At 36.8% G+C, this 12527-nt stretch overlaps 1 protein-coding gene and 1 long non-coding RNA gene across 2 annotated transcripts in view; one reads left to right on the top strand and one right to left on the bottom strand.

Moving 5' to 3' along the window:
* Positions 1-452: 452 nt before the first annotated feature.
* klc1a (kinesin light chain 1a) overlaps positions 453-12527 on the bottom strand; it is a 48477-nt gene continuing 36402 nt past the window's right edge. The window contains exons 13-15 of the mRNA XM_016268440.1: positions 4671-4801; positions 2469-2535; positions 453-1053 (exon numbers count right to left, since the gene is read on the bottom strand). Coding sequence (XP_016123926.1) covers positions 988-1053; positions 2469-2535; positions 4671-4801 — 264 coding nt within the window. The 3' untranslated portion in view covers positions 453-987. The remainder of the gene's footprint in view (positions 1054-2468; positions 2536-4670; positions 4802-12527) is intronic.
* Positions 5974-8001, top strand: LOC107582497 (uncharacterized). The gene is made up of 2 exons (XR_001608959.1): positions 5974-7412; positions 7458-8001. It is a non-coding gene; the product is annotated as an uncharacterized lncRNA (long non-coding RNA).

Genomic DNA, 12527 nt, shown 5'->3' with positions numbered 1-12527 from the left:
CATAATGAATCCGTTCTTTCAGTCCTGAGATTTAATCCACATAGATCTCAACGGCAGTGTAAACCACTTTAAATTATTTTCTTTTGACTATTTTTCTATTTCTTTCATTATAAACCAGATCCCTTTCCACTTCTCAAAAGCAATAAGAAAATGTGCATCACTGAACCATCACTCATGTAAACGTAGACCTTCATAAACACGGTGCAGTTCTCTCTTTATCGAGGGAATAAGTTTGATTGAATCCATAGCATCATGGTCCTCTAGTGTAACTCAAGGTATAAACAACATTAAAGTCATCAATAGCAGAATATTAAGTCACAAAGAGGGAAAGTGGTACAAAAAAACCACCCTCCAAACTATCTTATGTCTATAAACACACACCTCTGTCACTATAATCCTTCATTAATAAAAACAGTCCAATAGTTGCTGGTTTCAAAAAAAGCGTTCTCTAGTGTAACTCAAGGTATAAACAACATTAAAGTCATCAATAGCAGAATATTAAGTCACAAAGAGGGAAAGTGGTACAAAAAAAACCCCCTCCAAACTATCTTATGTCTATAAACACACAAATATGCACACCTCTGTCACTATAATCCTTCATTAATAAAAACAGTCCTATAGTTGCTGGTTTCAAAAAAAGCGTCGAAGTACATCTCAAAATAAAACAAAGGAAAATAAACCACATGAAAGCAGCAAAAATGCCATTAGAGTGACTAGTCTCAACCTGAGCCTGCATAGCATTATCGATTTTCTGGTTTTTGACATTTTCATCAATCTCAAATTTGTTGTGCACTTTGGTTCTGGTTGAGTTTTTACATCAGTTGTCATTTCTACAGCAAGCTTACCAGAAATTAAATACATATACAGAGACACGAGAGCAAAAGTAACCGCCGGAGAAGGTAGTCCTGGTCAAAAACACAGTTCACTTCAGCCTGATGATGAGACCTCTTAGTACCTCTCTTCATCGGGACGTCCAACAGCAGACCTTCAATGCGCCAGGTCAGTGTGACTGGAACTCAGGTCTCGCGACTTCCTTAGACGATTATTTCGTTCCTGATGGAAATGAAAAGAAAGAGACAATACATGGACCCGGATAGATCCTGAAGTAAGTTCAGGGTAATGTCGCTCTCAAAATCCGTCATACCTTCTTGTAAACTGAATCACTACAAGAAAATTGTATAGGCTACTGTAGCTTTGTTTTGCAGTCTATTTGACATTTTATACCATTTAATACCATTATCAATTAACACGTTGAAAATTGCATTAGCGGACATTTTGCCAAGACACAGAGTTGTGGGAATCAGAGCAAAAAAGACCAAGAATCAATACTATACAGTAGGGAAGTAGCCATATTTGGGTGACGGGTGTGACCTGAAAGAAGCCCCCAAAGAGAAACAAGAACAGGCCAAGCAGTACTTACAGAGCCAGTTTTTTTTTTACAGTATTTCTTTTTCAAACAGGAAGTTGGGGTGGGACATAAAGGGCTTCCTATACTATATAATATGTGAAAACTAGTATGCAACATGAGATTCTGAAGTGCACGTCTAATTGACACTTAACTATACCATAAGGCCACACCACAAATGGCAGTGAAGTGATGCAACTAATGCATAAGTCACATGACAATGACTACATACAGAATGTAGAACGTCCAGATTTCATTCGTACTATACACATTCATTATATATATATATTTTTTATCAGTCATAAAGTTCATTTCACTTCATTTTAGACCTTAGGTTTCGTTTACGACACAGCTGCGAACCATGATTTGCTACTTGCTAATGGTAACTGGCAACATGTTTTAGGGGGAAGAGCTCTAGAAAGCATTTTATTGGACAAAAAAGAAAGACTGTACGTTTTAACTGCTAAAATGTTATAAAACTTTTAGGAGTATGTTAGCATTTAGATAGCTGCAGGGCTAACAGACGTGGACTCACAAAAATATATTAAAAATTACCTTTTCATTACATAGTATCCTTAAAAGATAGATTTAGACCAAAGAACTGAACAAATAATTGGAAAAAGATCATCTGAAATTGTTGAGCGTCCTACACACTTCTCTTTAGACATTATAAATGCACTAACAATGCCTCAACTTTAGGATAGTTTCCTAACAAAATGTTTATTTTGTAACCCAAGACCATCAGTGGTTACGAAGGATTTTAGCAAACACGATTAAATGTGTTAGTCTGTGCCTTCTGTGAGATCTCACACATTCATTTCATTAATGTGTGTTAATATGGTAAATGATAGAGCTGTGGATGTGTTGATAATAGATGCCCCCCAAAACAAAGAGTATGAGACTGAAAGACTGTAAAGTGACAGACAGATGGGCCAGAAAAACAAAACCAAGAGAGCAGGAGGTACTGTGTGAGACCGAAATGAACAAGTATATTCAAGAGCAGATTGAGTGGGAAACTGAAGAGAAAGCTGTCAGGAGAGAGCAGTGATGGAAGTTGTCTTACTTTGAGTTCAGCCACAGGTTTATCCGGCTCGTTGAGAACTCCAAGAGAGCTGGCCCTCTTCATGCTGCTTCCGAGAGAGCCACATGCAAGCACGTCAGTTAGGTCAAAGGCCAGGAGTGAGGGGTCACGGTGGGGTTTGTGGGATGGGAATGTGTGGGTTAAAATATGTTAATGCAACATTCACTCAATGATGTTACCTTACAATGTGAAACGAGATAAAAACAGCACAGTGGAAACACATGCAATGACATACTGTGTTATATTAGTCATTCACCATTTAGAGTTTGACAAATCTCCAATTACTCCCAAATAAAGATTTTTATAGAGAACAAAAAAATATGTTTAAATGTCCAGTGCTGAGATATTACAATTCAATCCTCTGATTTGTCACTTATTATGTCAAATGTGTCTGTATTTACTCACCCCCATGTTGTTTCAAGCATGTTCTACGTTTCTATTTTTCACAAACAAATTAATAAATTGCATGTAAATGTATTACACCAAGTTTGACATTGTTGATGTCAAAATGCCATTGGTTTTCGGATATATATAACCAAACATGACATGCTAGTTTGAATATGAATGATGCAAAATTATTTAAAAATGGTCTTCATTCCTGTTTGAAAAGACATGAGGGTGAGTATATGATGGCAGAACGTTTATTCCTTTAGGACTGAAAAAAATGTTTTTTAATAACGTTGCACAAAATTATATACTAAACAGACACGAAACCGGATCTGCAATGGACCGTTTTCACATTTTCAGGATTCTCAGATGCAGAATTTGCCATAATTGGCTACATTTCTATACGTACAGTGAACTGGAGACTAAAATAAATTTTTTTTTTGCCTTTCTCTTTGCTCAAATAGCAAAATAAATAAAATCCATGATATATTTTGAGATATCATGGTGGTCCAAAGGTAATATTACCCAAAGTATAGTGTTACAAATGTACATTCCTTTAAAAAATGAAAATATTAAAAAATTCTACATTTACTATATTAACAACAGTGGGAATGTGTCACAGCCTGCAAAAAGGGTCACTTGTAAAGGGAATTACAAACAATAAAAAGAAGACCTTTGCCAGGGTGTTGGTAGATGAAAATGAGAAGAGAGGTTAAAAAAAATTGGGTAACACAGCAAATGAGACCACAAGACAGAAAATGGAGGAAACAGGCATGCAGCAGACAGCAAATTTGCATGGAAATGTTTATTCAAAATGAAACAAATGTACAACAGCACAGAGAAATAAAAGTCCTCAAATAAAAAAACAGATCCAAGCAGACATGAAAAGGCATCGAGAAAAGTCACCAAGCAAAAATGCATAAAATAATCATAACACTGGCCAGAAAATAAAGTTAAAATGCAAGGAATAAATAAAAACATAAATTGCATTTTACAGGGTAAGGAGAGAAAGTTAGTCACATCTGGCAAATGAGATGCTACAGGAACCCCAGTAACAGACACAGGTGCGTCGACCTCAACACACTGCATCATAATGTCACCAGTCACGTTAGATGTCAATTCAGGGTTAAGCAGGTTTGTACATGTGCAAAAAATAGTCCAGTTAATAAAGCAAGCAAATCCCTTCATCCACTTAAAACTGGGTGAGAGAGAACTTCGCATATACCGGCCGAGGACTTTCCTTCAATATAACATCATCACAATGTGCAAAATTCCATCTCCATGTAGTAAACCTCCCCACACATTAAAGAGATAATTCTATAAATCCCTTTTAAAAACTTTGAGATGGGAAAAATAATTTTTTTTGGTGTCATCCGGTGTTAAAAGAATAATTCAGATTGGGACATTCACCTTAATTCACTTCAGCCTTTCCATATTTACAGTCCCAATGACCCTTTAGAAAGCCTAATGACATAATTCCAGACAGATATCTGGTGATACAGATCATTCTGTCCCTCTAGGATCCTAACGCTCTTTGAGATCTACTTCAGAGTTTAGTTAAAACTCTAATCAAAAAATCTGAACACTGTCTTCCCAAAAGTCTGACTGAGCATTTCCCTTCCCCAGTTTTTAAACCACAAGTCAGTCTGCTCTTCCAGTGTATGTTGTGTTTGAGGTTTAATGGTCACAGTGTCACGCACGCCTGCCAGCCATTGTTTAGTCCGTAGTGGGAAGGTTTTGGGATATTGGAAAGGGGAGGTTTGGTCTGAGAATAGGGAGGGAAGTGGTGATAGTTACCCCGGGTTTTTGGGTTCGTTATCTCGTAAGCTCCCTCCTTTGAGCTTGCGGACCAGTTTCTCACTGCTGCGCCGGATAGAGGCCCGCAGTTTACTAAAGGAACCGCTGCGCTTCAGCGAGCCCGAGCCGTCCTGTGAACAGAAAAGCTACAGCGTCAAACCACATACGCTCATTTGCACAACAGTGAAAGAGGGCACCGTCCACTGACACGTGCTCATTATTAAGCACACTCAGGCTCAGTGACCACTTGCCTGCTTTTGTAAAAATGGTCCTTGGGGGTGTTAGATTTAAAGGGACAGTTCACCCAAAAATGATGAATGAAAAATTCTGCAAGTTTCTTGTTTCCAAACCATAACCTATAAGTCATATAGTTATATGATGAACAAGACTTGGATTATTCCACTTGAGTCGTATGCGATACTTCACAATGTTTTTATGATCTTTTTAAAGCTTGAAAATTTTGGTTGCATGGACTTTCAATGTATAGACAAAAATAGTAAGAGAATATTAAAAAATATTCTGATGAATTAAAGTGGAACAATATATTAGGGTAAGTAAATGACGACAATTTATTTTTTGGGTGAACTATCCCTTTAAGGTTATTTCCACAATAATATTATGAACCATTTAACCTTTCACCACAAATGGCTAAATTCCAAAGCGTAAAAAAAAAAAAAAAATTTATTTACCTAAAATGCGGAATCTCTTTAAATATGGCTTACACATGACCACTGTTAAATTTGAGCTATTTTCATATTTCTAGAAAGAATAAACAGTCCTTATTTATCTTCATTCACAACTTTAGGAAGTTTTCTTTTAACAAATTCAAAAGTAGAACAAAAATTTGATTTAGTTCGAATTTAAAGCTAGTTCAAAATGGATTACAAGCATATTTAAATAAATATGAATAAATATACAAACATATTTACAAACTTATTGGAATAAATTTGAATAAATATTTTATTAAATGAATTAAAAAATTCACAATTTCTTAATGACACTAGTAATTCCTGATTACGGCATAAGAACAATTACAAATTATTAAATAAATGATTATTTATAAAAAAAATATTAAAACTGTATAGAGACTGCACTCACAAATTATTAAATAAATTATTATTTATAAAAAAAATATTAAAACTGTATAGAGACTGCACTCACAAATTATTAAATAAATTATTATTTATAAAAAAAATATTAAAACTGTATAGAGACTGCACTCACAAAACAGCAATTTCTAGCTAATGAAACATTTGATGAGCTGAGCATAACTAGAAAGATTTATATTCACTACAGAAATTGAAATGCAAAATTCCAATTTTAAAAATCCTTCAAATCCCAATATTTGAAAATTTCCTATGATCGTATGAACCCTGAAATATCCTGTGGGTTCCCGATACTGCGATCTTTACCACAGTCTGCTCTGCTGCGACCTCTCACCTTTGACCCCTGAGCCTGACTATTCATCCAGGAAAGCGAGGAGGGGTTGATGGAGGGGGGAAGGAAGGAGAGGGCTGAAGAAGATGCAACACTGACCCAGAAAAATCATGACCAACACCTCCATTAAAAAGACAAGCTGTTACAGCAGTCAGCCACAACACATCCAACTCACAAACACACACCAACATCAGGCTTCAATATTTCACCAGAAAAACACACATATGCATTCAAAAACAGATGAAGAGAAAGAGCACACAGACAGAGGCTGTGGTGAGCAAAGTCAGTTTTATTAGAAGTTATGAAAGACACAAGATGCAGCAACACACCAGAGAACATGTTAGTAGGAGAAAGAAAACAAGAGCATCAGATTCTACAGACATGCTTCTATTCGTCCTCTCTCTAGTGTTCTACTATATACAGTGGTCACAATAATGGTCAATATGAAATGTTTGAAAAAGTGTGTGGAAAGCAAGACTTTGTCTATACAGAAGCTGAACACCACAACCATGCCAACTTCAATACAAGAGAAGCTCTGTTCACAGCATTTGTGGCATAATGGTGATCTGCACCGCATATAATTTATAATATATAAAATATAATAGTCTCATCCCTCAGTTTATTTGATGTTTTATGTGTTATTTCACTTAACATTTTTTTATATATAGTCCACAAGACAAAATAGTCATTTTCATAAATGAAGCTATATTCTGCTATTATTCTATTGTTTTGTCTTCAGACTTGTGGCGATACTATTGAAACCTTATATTATATATAAATATATATAATATAATATAATTTCATCATAATTGACATCATGCCAAAAATGCTGTTGAGTTTAATTTGTATTGAACCCAGAACATTGCTTTTATTTAGGATGTACAGTATGTTAAGCACAGACATTAGAGTAGGCTTTGTTTTAATTGTCTTTAATATCTACTCTGGCTAAGGTTTATTCTTAAGTTCTGTCTTCCATTAAAGATTCATCTCATGTCGTTCCAAATGTGCGTGCATTTTCTCGTTACACAGCTCTTTTATACAGACTTGGAATATAATGCAAGACATGGACTATTTGTTATGGTAGCTTGACAGATATAGTCAATATCAAGAAAAAAATCCATTTGTGTTCAGTGGAGAAAAACAACAGCGAATAGGTTTGGAACAACATGAGGGTGAGCAAATAATAACAGAATTTTCATTCTTGGATGAACTATTGCTTAAACACCAAAGCAGCTGAATTAAGAAAATATAGCCGAGATGAAAATTCCAGTCAGTGTTAAGAGATGGGAAGGAAAATAGAGGATAGTCCCTCTGGAGTAATTGAGCAGGAAAACAGAGTGTGTTTACTAGGAGAGAGAGCTTTATACAGCAGGAGCTCTACTGGAAGTTAATTAGAGACACAAAAACATAGTGGCAGCTTACATCCCAGATGAACAGACAAACAGTAAAAGAGACTGACAGACAAGAAGAGATCTCTCTATTGACAGATTATTGTCTACAGACTGACAGATTATTATAGTGCTGCGAAATAGAAGAGAGACTTAGTTCAGCTTTGACAAGAAGGAAAGGCCAAGGATCTTGGCCGGTTGGGCATGCTTTAGCCCACTTATTGCCCACAGGAGGAGGAGGAGGAGAAGGAGGAAAGGTGCCATTCGGAGACGAAAAACAGAGGGGGGTGAGGAGGGCGTCCATCATGCAGAAGGTAAGTTCAACAACCACAACAAGGCATCTGGAGTTACACCTGCCAACCACACGAGAAAGAGAGCAATGCAAAAGGAGGCAGAGTAAGTACACATGGAGGAGAGAGAGGTTATAGAGAAAGAGGAACAGAGACAAAATGTTATAATATTAGGGAGGCTGAAATTGAAAGTACAGAAAATGAAAGAGATGGGGGGGGAAAAGAAAGATATAGGAAGCGAAACACAAAGGATGGGATGGCAGTAACGACTAAAACATACTGTATGCAAGCAAATTAACACTAATGCTCGAATTCATGTCACTGGGTTCTAAAATGCGCCAGTACACACTTGTTTTCTCCCTGTACTCTTAGAATTGCCACAAGGGGCGCTATAGCAGTAACGCAAGCTTCTTCTATAGTAGGGGTCACCAAACTTGATCCTGGAGGGCCAGTGTCCTGCAGAGTTTAGCTCCAACTAGCCTCAACACACTCACCTGGACGTTTCAAGTATACCTAGTAAGACCTTGATTATCTGGTTCAGGTGCGTTTAATTAGGGTTGGAGCTGAACTCTGCAGGCCAGATGACAGTCTGATGACCCTTGTTCTATAGTCGGTTTACTCTTCTAGGTCAACTACTGTGATGGTGAAGTAACAGTTCTTGCTGAGGAAGTTTGATGTTTAATACTAGTGAATACTTCCCACAAAAAGCAGCATTTCGAACAGGGTTTTGCAGGAACGAGCCTTAAACCCAGAAACAAGTTGGTGTTTTTGATCTTACAGTTCCATTATCCTGAAAGGGATAGTTCACACACAAATTCTGTCATTAATTACTCACCCTCATGTCGTTCTAAACCCTTAAGACCTTTTTTCATCTTCGGAACTACAAATGAAGATAGCTTTGATGAAATCCGAGAGCTTTCTGACCCTCCATAGACAGCAATGCAACCGACAAGTTCAAGGCCCAGAAAGGTAGTAAGAACATTGTTAAAATAGTCCATGTGACATCAGTGGTTAAACCTTAATTTTATGAAGCTTTGCGAATACTTTTTGTGCGCAAAGAAAACAAAAATAATGACTTTATTCAATAATTTCTTCTCTTCCTTGTCAGTCTTTAACACGCGTTCACGATATACCACGACGCATGCGTGTGGTGCTGCTGACACAGGAGCTGGTGTTCTGACGTATAAAATTACAGATGAACCACTGATGTCACATGGACTATTTTTACAATGTCCTTACTATGTTTCTGGGCCTTGAACGTGTCAGTTAAGCCGCTTTTCCACCGAAATTACCTGGAACAATTTGTCCCAGGACCTGTTGCTGTCTGCGTTTCCATCGCGGTCTAAAGTACCGTGAAGAATAGGCAAATAGTCTGGTGACGTAGGTCTGCATGCGTTTCTCAATACCAAGTACACAAATTTCGGACTTGCATCCTCAGTAATTCGGACTCACGTGGACGGAACGACACAAGTCCAGTAATTCTGCAAACAGCAGCATACTTGATAACGTCAGTCAGCTCGCCTTGGCTGCTCCAATTTTCCTCACTGTATTTACAATAAGAGTGCGTTTCTCAATACCAAGTACGCAAATTTCGGACTTGCATCCTCAGTAATTCGGACTCACGTGGACGGTAACGACACAAGTCCGGTAATTCTGCAAACAGCAGCATACTTGATAACGTCAGTCAGCTCGCCTTGGCTGCTCCAATTTTCCTCACTGTATTTACAATAAGACAAAATATGATATACTATTGATATAATATTGATATGAACACCACTGCCTCCTTTCATTTTCATTTAAACATATTAATAGCCGCAGAAATATAGTTCAGGCAATGTATATAACCTACATTACAATGTAATGAAATATTATATTAAACAGTATTGCCTCTTTTTATTTTAATTTTAACATATTAATAGATTAATAGAATAAAGACCAAAGATTACCTGCTAGATTTACCCAAAACAAATTATATCTTATGTTTAACCACTAAAGAGACATCAGCGCTAGCGGCTATGTCAGAAGGACTAGCTGAGTTGAGGCTGCTCTCGCTGATCGCGTGGAGCTCACGTCTCCGAAATCGGCGAAACACATTTCTACTACATTCAGAACTACATTCTCACCTGAAATACTTTTAAAACTACATTTCATGACACAATAACAGTAATATTTTGAAAATTATCCAAATAAATGGTTGTTAAAATACAATGCTGTGTGAACTCAACCAATCAGCATGTTTAGCGCCCAAGTCCCGCCCCGAAAGTTCCGGACCTTTGAAAAGTACTACCTCGTGAGCAGGGACTTTATGAGGGGAGATTTTTTTACCCGGAACTTTATTTAGATCCTGGTTCCTGCGGTGGAAACACACCGAGTACCGGCCCAAAGTCCCTAGTTCCTGGGTAAAGTTCCTGCGGTGGAAACGGGGCTTTACATTGCTGTCTATGCAGGCTCTCAGAAAGCTCTTGGATTTCATCAAAAATATCTTAATTTGTGTTCCGAAGATGAACAAAGGTCTTACAGGTTTGGAACGACATGAGGGTGAGTAATTAATGACAGAATTTTTATTTTGGGGGAACTAACCCTTGAAGTCAATGGGTATTTTGAATGATTTTTGGTAAAATGCCTGAAACACAACACAAGCTCAATAGGCTTTCGTGCTGTTTTTGGGTGTCTTGAAAAAGATGGTTGGTAACAAGGGGCGAAATAAGACTGCAGAGATTATCTGGGAAATTAAACGTCATGATGCTAAAAAAGTAAATTCATCTACTCAATATTCTGCTTTTACAGCCTCTTTGTGTTTACACTTGCACCCTTGCAAGCTATTCAAATGCAATTTTCCAACTTGTAGATTTTAGATAAAGATATAGAGTTGTTAGAAGCTTAGTGATGGTGATGGTAAAAGTTGTATGACCATGGTCTAGTTCATTTATAACCTAACTGTAGCTTTTCACTTCTGGCAATTAAATTTAAGCTTCAAAGTTGTTTATTTGTCAAGATCTTAAAAAAAAAAAAAACCTGCAAGATTCGTAAACTTTTGTTGGTCACAGATCTTTTTTTCTGCAATAATTAAAAAGCGAATGGAAAAAAATATTATCAGCTTTTTGTCGAGAGAACCAGAGAGATGCTAACTTCCGATTCTAACAAAGTTGTGTTTACAAGGTACCAGCTGATAAATGTGCCTTTGAGGATGATACTGAACTGTATTTGCCAGGTTTTTGGCATTGGTCTTTATTCAAAGGTTGTTACAGCCAAAAACGGTACCATGCATTTGCAATTTACTGCATTCGTGTTTGCATTTGCGTATAGTATGTTATTAAGTCAGGAGGAAACATGTAAATGTGTATTAAAATGAGCTCATCCTGAATATACTCCTCAGAAAAACCAGACAATAAACAAGGCATAAACAAAGCAACTAAAAGCTGGAAATAAACAATGATCCAAAAGAGAAAGCAAATCTTGCCGCTATGATCACACATGGGATCATGTACTTATTTTGAGGAAAATGACTGACCGAAATAAATTCAGCATAGTAGTTTTATTTAGAGGTCAAAGCCACAGGCTGTTTTCCATGAGCCCATTCCATCAACCTTGGGCACGGTCTAAAAATGGCACACTATCAACCCTGAGGACCCATTGATTTGTGCAAGCTGATACATTATGGTCCTCAGATTTGATTGGGAGAGGCATATGAATAGATGAGGACAATAGCATGAAAACGAGCAGGCAAGAGGTAGAAAGCAAGAGGAGATTTTACAAACACGCATTCACAAATAGGATTAGAGCAGGCATTGAATGAGACAAATCAGAAAAACACACACCAGGAGTACAGAACACACAGCCCACGCCAACATGTGAATGACCCCAACGTGTACGTCAATGTGAGATTTTGCGGATTATATCCTATGTGTGTATGTGACTGCCTGTATATGTAAGAAAAATGTTTGCAAAAGAGATATAGACAGTCTAATAGTACAGTATATAGTGAAGTCCTCAGCCATATGCGTGTGAGAGAAAGAAACAAGGACATGTAAGCAAGAAAGACAGAAAAGGGAAATTCAGGTGAATGAGGTCACAGCCAAACCAGCTTGATGGGAGCCACCCACAATCTGAGTTGGGTGGGTTCTCGCCAGGGGGGATGCTGATTGGTTGTCTTGGCACTATGGTTACTATTGCTACAGCAGCATAAAAGTTGTGACTCAGAATTGCAGAGAGACTACAGCAGAGGTGTGATGGTCAAAACAGCAGCTACAAAACATCTGCCTTAGAGGAGAAGAGTTTATATTCATCTAATGAACCGTTACAAAGGAAAAGTGAATGAATAAATTCTGTTTTAGATTTATGACGAGTCACGTCATTCAGTGTTCATTAAACTTGTGGAATATGTTTAAACAATTCACTGTATCTGGCACAAAATTAATTGTTAATAAAAGGCTGTTTAAAAAAACAGTAACTGCATGTATTTAAAAAAAATTTCATAAAACAGGTATTTCAATAATTAATCTTTACTCTCTACATGTTTTTCATATATACACACATTTTATATAAATACAATTACTTAACTTATGTAAATTTAAAATGATCAAACATTTATACTCTTGAATATATAAAGTATATGAATACACTACCACTTAAAAGCTTGGACACACCTCTTATAATAATAATAATAACAACACAATTAGAATTAATTAATAACATAATGTATTAAATGTAATAATATAAAACTAATTTTATTATTTTATTGC

The sequence above is a fragment of the Sinocyclocheilus grahami genome, unplaced genomic scaffold (genome assembly GCF_001515645.1).
Source record: "Sinocyclocheilus grahami isolate Dianchi unplaced genomic scaffold, SAMN03320097.WGS_v1.1 scaffold45.1, whole genome shotgun sequence".
In the NCBI taxonomy this organism is placed as follows: Eukaryota; Metazoa; Chordata; class Actinopteri; order Cypriniformes; family Cyprinidae; genus Sinocyclocheilus; species Sinocyclocheilus grahami.
This window is presented reverse-complemented; position numbering and strand designations above follow the sequence as displayed.